At 55.4% G+C, this 16,427-nt stretch overlaps 2 protein-coding genes across 7 annotated transcripts in view; one reads left to right on the top strand and one right to left on the bottom strand.

Annotated features, from left to right (window-relative positions):
• Positions 1–2,963: 2,963 nt before the first annotated feature.
• On the top strand, positions 2,964–6,207 carry ZNF768 (zinc finger protein 768). The gene is made up of 2 exons (XM_033218128.1): positions 2,964–3,892; positions 4,177–6,207. Exons 1-2 carry the CDS (start codon positions 3,805–3,807, stop codon positions 5,688–5,690), a joined length of 1,602 nt encoding a protein of 533 aa, XP_033074019.1. The 5' UTR covers positions 2,964–3,804; the 3' UTR covers positions 5,691–6,207.
• An 844-nt stretch (positions 6,208–7,051) lies between these two features.
• The window catches only part of ITGAL (integrin subunit alpha L), a 52,540-nt gene continuing 43,164 nt past the window's right edge, over positions 7,052–16,427 (bottom strand). For 4 of the 6 annotated variants that reach the window (XM_033218123.1, XM_033218122.1, XM_033218125.1 and 1 more), the window contains 7 exons: positions 16,015–16,090; positions 13,106–13,219; positions 12,484–12,540; positions 12,294–12,392; positions 11,474–11,569; positions 10,231–10,341; positions 7,052–8,742 (listed from right to left, as the gene is read on the bottom strand). In XM_033218123.1, coding sequence (XP_033074014.1) covers positions 8,569–8,742; positions 10,231–10,341; positions 11,474–11,569; positions 12,294–12,392; positions 12,484–12,540; positions 13,106–13,219; positions 16,015–16,090 — 727 coding nt within the window. In that variant the 3' untranslated portion in view covers positions 7,052–8,568. The remainder of the gene's footprint in view (positions 8,743–10,230; positions 10,342–11,473; positions 11,570–12,293; positions 12,393–12,483; positions 12,541–13,105; positions 13,220–16,014; positions 16,091–16,427) is intronic. The other 2 variants (XM_033218124.1, XM_033218126.1) reach the window with 2 other exon arrangements.

Below are 16,427 nucleotides of genomic sequence, written 5' to 3'. Positions count from 1 at the left end.
TGAGACGGGCGGATCACGAGGTCAGGATATCGAGACTATCCTGGCTAACACGGTGAAACCCCGTCTCTTCTAAAATACAAAAAAAAAATTAGCTGGGCGTGGTGGCGGGCGCCTGTAGTCCCAGCTACTCAGGAGGCTGAGGCAGGAGAATGGCATGAACCCGGGAGGCGGAGCTTGCAGTGAGCCGAGATGGCGCCACTGCACTCCAACCTGGGCAACAGAGCAAGACTCCATCTCAAAAAAAAAAAAGATATATTAAAAAAAAAATGCCAGGCACGGTGGCACGTGCCTATAGTCCTAGCTACTCAGGAGGCTGAGGCAGGAGAACCGCTTGAACTCAGAGGCGGAGGTTGCACTGAGCAGAGATAGCGCCACTGCACTCCAGCCTGGGCAACAGTGAGATTCCATTTCAAAAAAAAAAAAAAGTAGCTACTCCCTGGGCCCAGTTCCTCATCTATTGAATGAGAATCTCCAGGGGTAGAATTTGATGCCTGTGAAAGTTTGAGAGAACCACTGCTGGGAACAAAACATTATTTTCAAACTGCTCTTAGTTTTGCAAGAGTAGTGGTTGGTCCCGGGGCCTGTCCCCAATGTCAGGCATACGAAAGGACTTCTATTTCTTTGTTCTTTCCAAAGGGCCCTGTACTGTGGCTGCTGTCTTCCTGGGTACCTAGGATCATGTTCAGTACACTGGGGCATTCTCCTGTAGGATCAGATGGAAGGCCTTTAAGAGGGCTTGTCCTTTGCATGAGGGGAGGGAGCAATGCACAGGGAAGCTCCTCTCACTGAGAACGTCTGTGAGGGCTCTCTATCCTGCAGCACTGGCCACGCTGGCTGGACCATAAACCTTGGCTGCACACTGAATGGCTCTGCCCTAGTGCTGCGCATGCCAGGAGATAATGCTGTGAACAAAGTGACCACCCAACTCAGGACATGCGCAGGGTTCATCCTCATGGATGCATCCTCATGGGTGCAGAGGTAGGACAACGCCAGTGGACTCCCAAGTTTCTCCTGCCTTAGATTAGCTGGTGTTGGGTCACTGGGCTTGGAGCCTTTCACTGCTGTGGCTGTGTGTCAGGTGGAGGCTGGCTTCCTTGTGAAGTCCCTATGCATAGATGGCACCCTGGTCCTGGAGGAGGCTGGCTGGAACTGAGCCACTCTTACTCCAGGTGCCAGTGAGGCTGAATTTGCATATGGAAATGCGGGTGCCTGGACAGCGTGAAGTCTTGGCCCAGCTTCTGCTACACCTGGGACTTGTGGCTCATAAGAGTGCAGGCAGTGGACAGTGTCAGAGCTGTGGTTGGAGGTCTCACCACCCATTTTTAGGGTGTGGCTGCTCTCCTGTGTGAATTTTCGTGGATCAGCAAGTTGGAGGTCAGAGAATAATATCTTGTGAAGGAGACTTGTTTCCCACCTGAGTGCTTTGGGGATGACCAGAGAGTACCCCATGTCCAGCTCTTCCCAAAACTGGCTCTCTTGTAGGCTGTCCTGACTGTGGACTCTAGTGCTGGACCATGTAAGCCATTCTTAGCAAAGGTTTCAGGACAAACAGACATTGGGATGGGAGGGCACTGTGGAGCTGGAAGTTGTTCCTCTGGAGGGCAGAAAGTTTTCCCCGCTTCATTTGTGGGATGAGCTCTTCTGATTATATTTGTAAGCCTTTATTATTACTATTATTATTAGAGACAGAGTCCTGCTCTGTCACTCAGACAAGAGTGCAGTAGCGAGATCTCGGCTCACTGCAACCTCTGCCTCCCCGTTTCAAGGGATTCTCCTGCCTCAGCCTCCTAAGTAGCTGGATTGCAGGTGCCCGCCATCGCGCCTGGCTAATTTTTGTATTTTTTAGTATAGACGGGATTTCACCAATTTGGCCAGGCTGGTCTCGAACTCCTGACCTCATGATCCACCTGCCTTGGCCTCCCAAAGTGCTGGGATTACAGACATGAGCCACCGCGCCGCGCCTGTAAGCCTTTAGATAGTTTCTCTCCACTTTTTATCACTTGGCATTCTCCAAGTTCTTGTTCTCATCCCTTTTCATGAAGAAGAGGCCATCCTTCCTCCCAAACATTCTCTTCCCTTCATTTGTCTGGGTAGGCGACAAGAAAACACGATCCATGACTCCTGCATCACACAGGGGCATCGGGCTCATTAACTGTCAAGAACGCTGCCAAACTTGTTTCAACACGAAGCGTAGAAAAAAAGACAATAATTGGATGATATTAAGTTGTCTGTCCAGGCTCACTTCCTCAATTCAAAGCTGCACCCGAGGCAGTGTTTCTCAGGTTCCCTTCCTCTGCAAGCCTCCATTCGAGTCAGACAAGACTGGAGAATTGTTAGATGATGCCTCGAAGGCCAGATGGTTCTCTCAGTCCAATTCTCCTCTGTATCACCCTCACCTGGAAGGAATCCTGCCTCCCTGTGAGGAAATCCAGCAACCAGGGACTAAGGCTGCCAGGGATTGAGTTAAACTCAGGCGCTGGGGAAGGTGGAGGGGAGAGGCAAGGGGTGTGAGGCTGACGAGGAGGAAGGGTGTCTGTTCTCAGATCTTCTGACTTTCATAAAACATAATGGAGGTTAAGTAGGGGCGGGAAAAGTTTTGAAGGCACGGGCCCGGCTGGAGGGGAGACGCCTGACACCTCCCTCCCACTACCTCCTGCAGGGGTTTCTGGCCGACAGGGGAGGCGGACCCGACCAGAGCGCCCCCGGCCAATCAGAAAGGCGTCTGGCGTTCCCTGGCGACCATTAACGCCCAGCCCTCCGCGGGGTTGGAGGAGGCGGGGCGGCTAGAGCACTAGCCCCATCGGCCAACCGCCAGGCTTCCTGGCGCGGAGAAGCGGTGCCTCTGGGAGCCGGGGCGGGGCTGTCTCCTTGGCAACTATCTAGCCCTCCAGGAGGGAGGAGGGGGATCAGGAGAGCCGAGCGGGGTGGGGACCGGAGGAACGGGAGCGGGCGCGCAGGTGCGGGGGAGCGGAGTTCCAGGAGGGAGTCCCAGGCTCAAGGACCTCGGCGAGGCCAAGGGTAGTCCGTCCCGGTTCCCGACGCGCTGCTGGAGCTGACCCGGAGGCCTGGGAGGGGAGGGAGAGAGACACCGCCCCCGCTGGCGCCGGGAAGCGTCGCTCCTTCTCGCTGACCTTGGTCTCGCTTGTCGCCTCGCCCTTGGCCACACGCACTGACAACGCTGGGCCAGGGAGATGGACAGACGGGCCTTTGGAGGGACGGAGACCTAGAACATAGGCACACATACTGCCCCGGTAGCCCGGTGGGCTCCGGGGTGTCAGGTCCTCGCCCACCCCGAGGCCGGGCCCCTCCAGCCCAGGGTTAATGCCAACGAGTTTCCACCTCCAGCGGCTCCTAGAGAGGCCGCGGCGCGAGCCGGCGGGGGGACCTGGCCGCGGACGGACACTTCCTGTGCGGGGGAGGGGGCCGGGCGGCCGTTGGACAGCGCAGCCCAGCCCGGGGCCGGGGGCCAGACGGTGGGGGCTTGGGCGGGAGCGGGGCCGGGGGCCGCCGGGGTAGTCGCAAGGCCCCTCATCCCCGAGGCCGCGACGCGCGGGGGCCCGTGAGGGACACGGGGAGGCCGAGACCTTGGGAGGGGGCGGGGCCGCGGGCAGGGGAGGGGCCCGGCGCGCTGGAGAGGCGCGGGGTCAAGACGTCCGGCCTCGGGGGCTCGGGCTGGGCCGCCGCGTCCCTTGGGCGGCGCTGAGGGGGCGGGCGGGCGGCGGGGCCCCGGGGCTCAGGGCAACCCAGGCCGGGTCGCAGGATCGGCCGCCATCGCCGCCGCCGCTGCACGGGGAGCCCGCGGGGATGGAGCGGGAGGCGTCGCCGTGGGGCGTCGAGCCCCAGGATGTGCAGAGTTCTGACGAAATGAGGAGCCCCGAAGGGTCCCTCAGAGGTGAGGAGGGAGCGCCCGTCCGAGGAGTGGATCTGCGCGCAGGAGAAGGGACTGTGGCTCCAGGGAGGGAGCGAGGGCCCGGGGCTGGGACACCTGGAACTCGGAGGAGGGGCAGGCGGGGTCTGGGGTGTCCTGGGCCAGCTGAGGGGGGCGTGGGAATTTCAGCACTTGTCTAGGGGCTAGCAACCCTGCTTGTGAGGTGGGAGGTGTGTGGTTGCTAATAGACCAAATGACCTTCCAGGTCTCACACGATCTGGATTTTCTGTAATTCTCTGATTCTGCAGGCAACATGAGTGAGAATGAGGAAGAGGAAATTTCTCAGCAAGAAGGCACTGGGGACTATGAAGTCGAAGAGATACCATTTGGGCTTGAACCCCAGAGCCCTGGGTTTGAGCCACAAAGCCCCGAGTTTGAACCCCAGAGCCCCAGATTTGAGCCTGAAAGCCCTGGATTTGAGTCCCGAAGCCCTGGGCTTGTGCCCCCAAGCCCTGAGTTTGCACCCAGAAGCCCTGAATCAGATTCTCAGAGCCCTGAATTTGAATCCCAGAGCCCTAGGTATGAACCCCAAAGCCCTGGCTATGAACCCCGGAGCCCTGGGTATGAATCTGAGAGCTCTAGATACGAATCCCAGAACCCTGAGCTCAAAACCCAAAGCCCAGAATTTGAAGCTCAAAGTTCCAAATTCCAGGAGGGTGCAGAGATGCTTCTGAACCCCGAGGAAAAGAGTCCCTTGAATATCTCTGTAGGAGTTCACCCCCTGGACTCCTTCACTCAGGGTTTTGGGGAGCAGCCCACAGGTGACCTGCCCATAGGGCCACCTTTTGAGATGCCCACAGGGGCCCTGCTGTCTACACCACAGTTTGAGATGCTTCAGAATCCCCTGGGTCTCACAGGAGCCCTTCGAGGTCCAAGCCGGCGGGGTGGCCGGGCCAGGGGTGGGCAGGGCCCTCGGCCTAACATCTGCGGCATCTGCGGGAAGAGCTTCGGGCGGGGTTCCACCCTGATCCAGCACCAGCGCATTCACACCGGTGAGAAGCCCTACAAATGTGAGGTCTGCAGCAAGGCCTTTTCCCAGAGCTCTGACCTCATCAAACACCAGCGTACCCACACTGGCGAGCGACCCTACAAATGTCCCCGTTGCGGCAAGGCCTTCGCTGACAGCTCTTACCTGCTTCGCCACCAGCGCACTCACTCTGGCCAGAAGCCCTACAAGTGCCCACATTGTGGCAAGGCCTTTGGCGACAGCTCCTACCTCCTGCGACACCAGCGCACCCACAGCCACGAGAGGCCCTACAGCTGCACGGAGTGCGGCAAGTGCTATAGCCAGAACTCGTCCCTGCGCAGCCATCAGAGGGTGCACACCGGTCAGAGGCCCTTCAGCTGTGGCATCTGCGGCAAGAGCTTCTCTCAGCGGTCGGCCCTTATCCCCCATGCCCGCAGCCACGCCCGGGAGAAGCCCTTCAAGTGCCCTGAGTGCGGCAAGCGCTTTGGCCAGAGCTCGGTGCTGGCCATCCACGCCCGCACCCACCTGCCAGGCCGCACCTATAGCTGCCCCGACTGCGGCAAGACCTTCAATCGCTCCTCCACGCTCATCCAGCACCAGCGCTCCCACACGGGCGAGCGGCCCTACAGGTGCGCCGTGTGCGGCAAGGGCTTCTGCCGCTCCTCCACGCTGCTGCAGCATCACCGGGTGCATAGCGGCGAGCGGCCCTACAAGTGCGATGACTGCGGAAAGGCCTTCTCCCAGAGCTCCGACCTCATCCGCCACCAGCGGACCCATGCGGCGGGCCGGCGCTGACCGGGGCCCCAGCAAGGGTGGGAGATTTGGGCAGAAGATAAGGGGCCAGGGAACTAGAAGAACCTTTAGGGAGGATAGTGGAGAAGCCGCAGCAGGATGGAGGAGCTGAGGATGCTGGAAGAAGAGGGCCAGGGTGGAGGAAGTGACATGCCCTGGAGACTTGTGGGAAGTGGGTTGGAGGGAGGCCAGGCCGGCAGCGGGAGGCCCTGGGAGAAATGGAGAGAGGTCAGCGGAGGGCTGGCCTCGCAGCCGCGGCTCCTGGGTAGGTGCCTGGCTTGGCAACGTGCTAGAGCAGGGAGGGGGGAGGGCGGGGGATTACCTAATTAGAGTGGGTTAGCTTAGATTGGTAGCTGCTGAAACCCTCGTTGAGTCAGGAGCGGGTAAAAGGGTAGGTGGGGTGGGGAGTGGGGCCTCGGGGTGGGGCCTGGGCCTCTGCGTGCAAACCCCAGCCTCCCTCTTTTTCCTCAGGCTTTGGAGCCCCTGAGTTTGAGTTCAATAAAAACCTTTATGTGGTAAACGAGACTTGTCCTTAAAACATGTGCGTGGACAGCGCCCTGGGAAGTGGGAGACACCAGTAGTAGCTGGGGGCCTTATCCAGGTAGTGTGTTGCTGCTGCTGCTGCTGCTGTTAGAAAACAGGTCTCGCTGTGTTGCAGCGGGCCACCGCGCCTGGTTGGAAGTGCTATTTTTTTCTTTTTTTTTTTTTTTTTTGAGATAGCGTCTTACTCTGTCACCCAGGCTGGAGTGCAATGGTGTGGTCTCAACTCACCGCAATCTCCACCTCCTGGGTTCAAGTGATTCTCCTGCCTCAGCCTCCCGAGTAGCTGGGATTACAGGTGCCCGCCACCACGCCTGGCTAAATTTTTTTGTATTTTTAGTAGAGATGGGGTTTTCACCATGTTGGCCAGGCTGGTCTTGAACTCCTGACCTCATGTGATCTGCTCACCTCAGCCTCCCAGAGTGCTGGGATTACAGATGTGAGCCACTGCGCCTGGCTTTTTTTTTTTTTTTGGAGGCAGTATCTTGCTCTGTGGCCCAGGCTGGATTGCAGTGATGCGACCATTGCTCACTGCAGCCTTGACCTCCTGTGCTCACGTGATCCTTCTGTCTCAGCCTCCTGAGTAGCTGGGACTACAGGTATGTGCAACCGGGCTCAAATAAGTTTTTATATTTTAATTTTTTATAGAGACAAGGTTTTGCTATGTTGCCCAGGTTGGTCTCAAACGCCTGGCCTAAAGGATCCTCCCGCCTTGGGTTCCCAAAGTGCTGGGAATACAGTTGTGAGCCACAGAACACAGCCAGAAATGTTCACTTCATTGAGTAGGGCTGCAATATTGCACCAGCACAAAAACACCGCAAAACTGGACAGAATTTCACATTTATTGGATAAATACACGCAGGTACTGTGCTTGGCACTGGGGCTCCAAGTAAGCAGACGTGGTTGCCACTTTGAGCTCAGTCTTTCTGTGGGGGCCATTGCACAGGCGCGATGGGTCCTGGGAGAGGGTGTGGAGCCAGGGCAGGGGCAGAGCCTGGGAAGACGGCCCCCAAGGACGGGGATGTCGCAGGCCCATGCCCGCTTTTTATTTTTATTTTTTCCTCCAGACGGAGTCTCGCTCTGTGGCTGCCCAGGCTGGAATATAATGGCGCAATCTTGGCTCACCACAACCTTCACCTCCCAGGTTCAAGCGATTCTCCTACCTCAGCCTCGAGTAGGTGGAACGACAGGCGTGTGCCACCATCCCTGGCTTTTGTATTTTTAGTAGAAACGGGAGTTTGCCAGGCTGGTCTTTACCTGACCTCAGGTGATCCACCCTCCTTGGCCTCCCAAAGTGCTGGGATTAGAGGCATGAACCACCGCGCCCAGTCCATCCCCTCTTTTTCTGTATCTTCCCACGGGCTTTGTCATTAATTCAATGAAATTGTGTCAAGCACCTACTAGATGTCCCACGCCCTGACATAGCACGAGGCATCCCAAGGTGAACAAGACAAGTATGACCTTTACCCTCAGAGTTCACTGAAAGATAGCTGCTAAGTATGTCAATCATTAAACAGAGAAAAAACATCCAGGCTGCTGGATGAAGAAACATGACGTATGCTTTGAAGGAGTAGTGCAGGCTGGAGGAAGTGTGAAAGACGTGGGGACCCAGCCGAGTCTGACATGTGAGCTAGGATCTGCCAGCCAAGGAAGGAGGGGTGGCCAGGTGGAAGGTTCAGACAGAGGGAGCCGTCTGGGTGCATGCAGGAAGACAGGAAGGAGCCTGGCCTGGGAGAAAGGCTGGTGTCACTGGAGCTTCGACAGGGAGGCAGCATGGCTCTAGAATAGGTTGGGGAAGGCCACAAAGGTCTCATTTTGCAGGGTGCTGAAAGGCATGCCAAGGAATTTGGTCTTTGGCCAAGAGCAAGGCATGTGCCGCAGTCATGTAGTGACACAGGTCACATTTGCTCTCTGCCAGCAGAAGAGACTGGACTCCAGTGCAGGGGAGTGGGCAGGGACAGGTTCTGCGGGGGGAGGCATCTGTGGACATCCCAGGGAAGGTGTGAGGGCCAGAACATCCCTAGGTCCTGAGACTACAGTTTCTCCACATTTAGATCAGACATTCTCTTCCAAGGAAGGAAACCAAGAAAGGCTGGTGGACCATCTGGTAATGACAAACCCTCACTTTTGCAGCCCTCCTGGCTGGTCCCTCAGCAGGTCCTCCCTATGAGCCTGCAAAGGAGACAGGCAGGCATGAGCTCCATGTTCAAGATAGGGAAACTGAGGGCCAGGGAGGGGCAGTGACTCGCCCGAGGGCACACAGCGGAATGCGGGCAGAGGCAGAGTGGCCCTGGGCGTCCTGAGTTCAGTTCTGGACCCTCTGCACATCACAGGCCTGCACTCAGTCCTTACCACCGCCACTCTCAGAGTCCTCCTCGTGGAGGGGTTTCAGGCAGCCCGGATCCCCAGCCTCTTCCCCAGACGCTGGCTGCCCAGGGTCTTCTGCAGGGATTCCATTTGGGACACCTCCGCCAGCCTCCATCTTCTCCTTCAGGTTCCGTTTGAAGAAACCAACCTGTACAAAGACAAAATTTGAATGAGCAAAAAATTCACTGAGCACTGGCCCCAAGAAAATGTGAGAACACTTTTTTCTTTCTCTCTCTCTCTCTTTTTTTTTTTTTTTTTTGAGATGGAGTCACACTCTGTTGCTTAGGCTGGAGTGCAGTGGTGTGATCTCGGCTCACTGCAACCTCTGCCTCCCAGACTTAAGCAATTCTCCTGCCTCAGCCTCCTGAGTAGCTGGGATTACAGGCATCAGCCACCATGCCTGGCTAATTTTTGTATTTTTAGTAGAGACAGGGTTTCACCCTGTTGGCAAGGCTGGTCTCGAACTCCTGACCTCAAGTGATCTGCCCTCTTTGACCTCCTGAAGTTCTGGGATTACAGGCATGAGTCCCCGAGCTGAACGAGAACACTTTATTTTATTTTTGAGAGGAAGTTTTGTTCTTGTTGCTCAAGCTGGAGTACAATGGCACCATCTTGGCTCACTGCAAGCTCCGCCTCCTAGGTTCAAGCAATTCTCCTGCCTCAGCCTTCTAAGCTGCTGGGATTACAGGCATGAGCCACCATGCCCGGCTAATTTTCTATTTTTGGTAGAGACAGGGTTTCTCCATGTTGGTCAGGCTGGTCTCGAACTTGTGACCTCAGGTGATCCACCTGCCTCTGCCTCCCAAAGTGCTGGGATTACAGGTGTGAGTCACCGTACCTGGCCTTCATCTGTAACTTCTACTTAGCCTTCAAATCCCACCTCAAATGCCACCTTTCCTGGGAGGCCTGCCAGGCCTTCACAGCCTAAGTTCTCCTGGGTTCTAGGCCCCAGGCCACACAGACCCTTTGCAACCCTCATTCTGCTTGCTCCTGCCTGTGTCCCCTCTTAGACTGTGAGCGCCACAATGGCAGGGAGCATGTTTGTGGCATGTGCCTCCTGGGACAGTGCCCAGCAGCCAGAAGGACCTCCATATTTGGGGTACTTCCTTTTCCTCTCCCAGGGTGCCTTGTCTTGGCTCTGCCAGGGATGGGCTGAATGACAGTGGAAAAGTCTCTCTTGCTCTTTGTGTGTGTGTGAGACAAGGTCTCGCTCTGTCACCCAGGCTGGAGCGCAGTGGCATCATCATGGCTCACTGCAGCCTTGACCTCCTGAGCTCAAGGGATCCTCCCACCTCAACCTCCCGAGTAGCTGGGACTATAGGTGGGTGGCATCACGTCCCCCTAATTTTAAAATTTTTTTGTAGAGGCTGATGCTTGCCATGTTGCCCAGGCTGGTCTTGAACTCCTGGGCTCACGTGATCCACCTGCCTCGGCCTCCAGAGTGCTGGGATTACAGGTATGAGCCACTCCACCTGTTCTTTGGACCTCAGTAGACTTCTCTGTCGAAGGAGAGAGTAGGCTGAGGCTCCTTGGCTCTAATGCCCTCTGGCTTGGTATTCTCCTCCCTGGCTCCCACCAGATACCCTTCCCCAGCCTGGCTGTCTCAGCAATCCCCGTGGCCCCCGGAGGCACCCACCTTGTACAGCGCTATGAAAATTAGCAGCAGCAGCAGAAGCCCCCCGATGCCGCTCAGCACATAGAGGTAGAGCATCTGCTTCTCATACACAATGTCAACCTTCATGACAACCTGGGGGCAGGGGGAGGAGAGTGTCGGAAAATGCCTTTTCCAGCCCTGAAAGTCCCTGTGAACCTGGTGGCATTCTCCATCTCCTCCTATCCGGACTGCATCACCCGCCTGGAGTCTCCTGCTGCAGACCCTCTCCCTTCAACGCGTCACCTATTGCAGTCGCTGCCGTGACTTGGCCAATACACACCTTAGGCAGCCCTAGGCCTTCAATGGCTTCCCTGGAATCACATGCAGCTCAGCATTCAAAGCTGTCCAGAATCCGGCTTCTGCTTACCTGTTAGATGCATCTTCCCTCCTCCCCTCTGCCTGCCAGCCACACTGAACTTTCTGCTCTTCAAACCTGCCCTGCCCCCCCTCACCACAGAGGCCCCTGAACTTGCCGCTGCCGCTGCTTAGAGCACCCTTTCTTCACTGTCTGACTCTTGGCTTGGTAGCTCCTTTGCTAAGTTGCCATCAGATTTTTTTTTTTTTAAGGTAGGTCTCACTGTGTTGCCCAGGCTGGAGTGCAGTGGCATAATCATAGCTCACTGCAGCCTTGAACTCCTGTGCTCAAATGATCCTCCCATTTCAGCCTCCCAGAGCGCTGAGTACAGGCATGAACCACCATGCCTGCCTCTGACAGATCATTTTGAGATGACGTCTCACTCTGTCACCCAGGCTGGAGTGCAATGGCAGGATCTCAGCTCACTGCAGCCTCTGCCTCCCAGGTTCAAGTGATTCTCTCACCTCAGCCTCCCAAACAGCTGGGGTTACAGGCAGCCACCATCATGCCCGGCTAATTTTTGTATTTTTGTAGAGAAGGGGTTTCACCATGTTGGCCAAGCTGGTCTTGAACTCCTGACTTCACATGATCTGCCTACCTGACCTACCAAAGTGCTAGGATAACAGGTGTGAGCTACCACACCCGGCCTCGATTGATCTTTACTTGGCACATAAGTCTACTACATCTCAGGTGACTTTGGGGTTGTGAGCCCACCAGGGAAGAGGAAGCTTATCCCAGGCTGATGGCTCTGGCAGTGGGGAAGTTCTGACTGGCACAGAGCCCAGGAGCTCTCCTACATCTCGGTCTACCCTGGGGCTCCTGGACTCCCTCTGTTGCCTGTTCCTGGGGCTTCCAAGGAGGTAGAGATACCTGGGCCAGGGAGGCGTTGCTGCCATAGAGGTGAAAATGCCTGCTGCTGTTGAAGGAGATGGAGAGGGAGCTGCAGAGGCTGAACATGGAGGAGGCCTGCGGGAGTGGGGAAAGGCGTCAGAACCCGGGAGAAGGAGGACAGAACCCACTGGGTTCTGCCCCCATCACAACACAGTGGGGAAGGGCAGAGAAGGGGTTCCAGTGGGGTGCACCCATCTCTACTCAACTCTCTAGTGTGGCATTCTTTCCTTTCAATTTTATTTTTGAGATGGAATCTTGCTCTGTCACCCAGGCTGGAGTGCAGTGATGCGATCTTGGCTCACTGCAACCTCTGCCTCCTGGGTTTAAGGGTTTCTCATGCCTCAGCCTCTTGAGTAGCTGGGATTACAGGCATATGCCACCACGCCCGGCTAAAGTTTTGTATTTTTAGTACAGACCGGGTTTCACCATGTTGGCCAGGCTGGTCTTGAACTCCTGACCTCAAGTGATCCACCCACCTTAGCCTCCCGAAGTGCTAGGATTACAGGCATGAGCCCTGCCTCAGCCTCTACTGTGGCACCCTAATATGTCACTCCCCATTGTTGTAAGGAAAGCTTTTCTATAAAGAACACATAGGAACTATCCATAGGCCCATGGAAACAGCATTGCATATTTTACAGAAATCATGGTTCTCTTTCACCTGCACCTGTGTAAACAGGGGATATTTCATCAAGATGGAAAAGAAAAATGGAGGCAGACTGTCTGGTGGGAGCCCACCCACAACGGCCCCAGGCATTGGGGCCCCCACGGTGGTTCCACATCTGTTAGGAGCGGGGACTACCTCAATCTCTCCCACCAGCTCCAGGGTCCCGATCACTTGGACGAGGATCTCCTGCCTGAAGACAACAGGGCAGCGGAACAGGGCTCCGGGGAGACAAGGCTGATGAGGATGAGGAAAGAGGGGTCAGGGCAGCCTCGTTCCGAACTGTGTCCTGCCCAGCCCCACCGTCTCTCAGCTCACACGCCCATACCTCAGCCGTATCCAGCAGCCTCTCCAGAGCCTCATAGCGGCACGGCACAGGAGGTTCCTAGGAATGAGCGGCAGGTCTTCAGTTAGAGCCTCCACAACCCAGGTAAGACCCTGGCATCCCAGCTTTCCCCTACACTGGCCCTAGTCCTGGGTGAGTTCAGACATCTCTGAGTCCAGCAGGATCTGAATGAATACATCCTCACTCCCCACACACCCAGCCTTGCCCCCTTGAATTTCTCTCTTTCTTTGTTAGAGACAGGGTCTTGTTCTGTCGCCGAGGCTGGAGTGCAGTGGTATGATCATAGTTCACTGCAACCTCAAACTCCTGGGCTCAAGTGATCCTCTGGCCTCTGCCTCCCGAGTAGCTGGGACCACAGGCACGGGCCACCATGCATGCCTGGCTAATTTTAAAATTTGTTCGTAGAGACTGGGGTCTTGCTGTGTTGCCCAGGCTGGTCTCAAAATCCTGGCCTCAATTGATTCTCCCACTTCGGCCTCCCAAAGTGCTGGGATTTGGGAGGCAGAGCCACCGCACCTGGCCAAGCCCTGCCCTCTGTACCCTCAAATGCACTCACCCCCAAGACCTGGGGAGGGCAGCCCCTCCCTCTCCAGGCAGCACTCACCATCTGCACGCTCCACTGTTGTGTGATGGGCCCCTTGCTGGGAGGCTGTGGCACCCCAACCACGGCCTCCAGGGTGGGGATGTTGTGGTCATGGATGGAAGGCTGGATCCTCACCTGGCACAGAGGACAAGGGATGCAAAGCCCTAAATGCCAGCCACCCCAGCTGCTACCCAGACCCTGTGTGCCCTTGCACACCTCTTCCAGTCCTCATCAGCTGAGTCCCCAGGGCCCTTGTTGGTTAGGCAGTGTCCAGTGACTGGGCGTGGCCAGCTTCCATCCTCAGGGCCTTGCAGTATGGCTTCCATGCTCTTCCAGCTTTCTCCACCCAGTACACTTTCACACACCCGGCAACATTCTGCTGTAATATTATCTCTGAAGGATTCACTGACTCCCCAAGGACAGGGCAGCTCCCCTTACTGGGCTCCCACAGAGTGCTCTGCGTCCCCAGCAGGACAGCGAAGGATCTGCTTGGATGTCTGCATCTCCACTAGACCATGAGCTCCCTGAGGACAGGAGCCATTCTTACTCCACTTCCAATCCCCTACTGCTTGACCCAGTGCCTAGTGTGGTGACTCACACCTGTAATCTCAGCACTTTGAGAGGCCAAGGTGGGCGGATCACTTGAGGTCAGGAGTTTGAGACCAGCCTGACCAAGATGGTGAAAAACCCTGTCTCTACTAAAAATATAAAAATTAGCCAGACATGGTGGCACAATCATATAGTGCTGGGTACTTCAGAGGCTGAGGCAGGAGAATTGCTTAAACCTAGGAGGCAGAGGTTGCAGTGAGCCGAAATCACGCTACTGCACTCCAACCTGGGTGACAAAAAAAAAAAAAAAAAAAATTCTGAGCACCTTTTGTTAAAAAAAGAGCTACCTGTGTTAAGGCTGGGAGACCCAGATATGTATAAGAAAGTGACACAGAAGTGGCACTAACAATGTCTCAGGAAGCAGGAAAATGTGTGTCAAATTAGAAGGATTCTATCATTTATTCATTCAACAAACATTTGTGGACACTTGAAATACCAGTTAAATTAAAAAGGCCAAATGTCAGGGGCAGGATTTGAATTTGACTGTGAAAGATGGACAGGATTTTTATTTTTATTTTTTTTTTGACAGAGTCTCACTCTGTCACCCAGGTTGGAGTGCGGTGACGCGATCACAGCTCACTGCAACATCCACCTCCCAGTTTCAAGCAATTCTCCTGCCTCAGCCTCCCCAGTAGCTGGGACTACAGGCACACAACACCACACCTAGCTAATTTTTGTATTTTTAGTAGAGACAGGGTTTCACCATGTTGGCCAGGCTGGTCTTGAACTCCTGACCTCAGGTGATCTGCCCACCTGGGCCTCCCAAAGTGCTGGAGTTACAGGTGTGAACCACCACACCCGACCAGATGGACAGGATTTTAACAGATGAAGGTGGGAGAGGGCATCCAGGAAGAGACATGCAGGGAGCCAGGATGACTCCAGATGAGAGTGATGTGGCTGGAAGGAGGGTGCCTGGGAAGGAGAACAGGAGCTGAGGCTGGAAAGGAAGCCCAAGATCAGACTATGGGGGCCTGGAAGGCTTGAGAGTGAGGAGTTGGAGCAGCATCAAGGAGGCAGTGGGAACTCACAGAAGATGGCAGAGGAAGAGAGTGGCTCCAGGGAGGTCCATCCCTTGCAGGCATGAGCTGGAAAGAGGCTGGGAGAGGCGGGTCATGGCCCACATTGGGAGCCTCTCTCAATAGTCCAGTTGCAAGAAGGTGAGGAACTGGGTCTGGGCAGTAGCAGAAAAAGGACACAGACAACCAGACTCTGGGAAGCAGTGGGACAAGGCAGAAGGGAGGAGAAATTCACCCAGACACGTAGGTTTCCTTGAGGAAGAGAGGGTGCTTTCAAAAGATTCCACGCAAGCCAGAGGAGATGCTGGTTTAGGGGAAGACAGCAAATTTGGTTTAGAATATGTTGAGACCAGGCCAGGCACAGTGGCTCATGCCTGTAATCCCAGCACTTTGGGAGGCTGAGGTGGGTGGATTACTTGAGGTCAGGAGTTTGAGACCAGCCTGGCCAACACGGTGAAACCCTGTCTCTACCAAAAATACAAACGTTAGCCGGGTGTGGTGTTGTGCACCTGTAATCCCAGCTACTCAGGACACTGAGGCAGGAGAATCGCTTGAATCCAGGAGGCAGAGGTTGCAGTGAGCTGAGATTATGCCACTGCACTCCAGCCTGGGTGACAGAGCAAGACTCTGTCTGAAAAAAAAAAAAAGGTAAAAAGGTAAAAATAAAAATAAAGCACAGGCACAGAACCTGGGTTTAGAGACTTGGCAGGGTGCCAGCACCTAGCTAAATACCTAACTTAGAATAGGCTGGGCGCCGTGGCTCATGCCTGTAGTCCCAGTACTTTGGGAGGCCGAGGTGGGTGGATCACTTGAAGTTAGGAGTTCCAGACCAGCCTGGCCAACATGGCGAAACTCTGTCTTTATAGAAAATGCAAAAATTAGCTGGGCATGGTGGTGGATGCCTGTAACCTCAACTACTTGGGAGGCTGAGACAGCAGAATTGCTTGAACTTGGGAGGCAGAGTTTGCAGTGAGCCGAGATCCCACCACTGCACTCAAGCCTGGGTAACAGAGCAAAGAGTAGCAGCTCATTCAATGTGAGTATGAAAAAGTACGCTCTCTCTCAGCATCCTCCTTGCTCTCAAGCCCTGTGATTCTTGAAATAATGTATCCAGTGGCAGAAAGGAGTTAGCATATGCTGCTGCTGGAAGCCTATAAGTGGAGGCTGTGACGCTCTAGAGAAAGGATCATTGAACAGGTGGACGGCTAGGATGAGGACTGTGTCTACTTGGTGCCTGCATCCTCAGTCCCCAGGATAAGGAATGAATGTGTGACCTCTAAGGACCTTCCACATTGGGGTTCATACCTGGTAGATGTGCTTGACTTGGTGGATCTTGGGGCCTTTGGGGGTGAAACTGACATAGAGTGTGGAGTTTTCCTGGCTGTGGAGAGAGAAGGACAGTGATGCAAGAACGAAGTGACAGCAACCTGGGCTCCAGGAAGCTTCTGAGCACTCAGCCACTGCGCTAGGAACTGCACAGATACCATCTCATTCAACCCCTACCACAACCTGTTCTTTCCCAGAAACTAAGGCTCCTGGACAGGGCCAGCCTCTTGTCCAAAGCCCCACAGTAGAGAGACAGGACTGGAGCCCAGGGAGGTGTGTCCAGTGGAGGCTATGTCCTTCCCACTGCGCGCCACCTCATTGGTGTCCCCACTGTCCTCTGGGCCCTGCTCATCTCCGGAATAATCATATCCACTGCTGATGCCCCTCACACC

The sequence above is a fragment of the Trachypithecus francoisi genome, unplaced genomic scaffold (genome assembly GCF_009764315.1).
Source record: "Trachypithecus francoisi isolate TF-2019V2 unplaced genomic scaffold, Tfra_2.0 Lachesis_group10, whole genome shotgun sequence".
Lineage (NCBI taxonomy): Eukaryota > Metazoa > Chordata > Mammalia > Primates > Cercopithecidae > Trachypithecus > Trachypithecus francoisi.
Note: the sequence above shows the minus strand (reverse complement) of the source record. Positions and strands in the feature narration are given on the sequence as shown.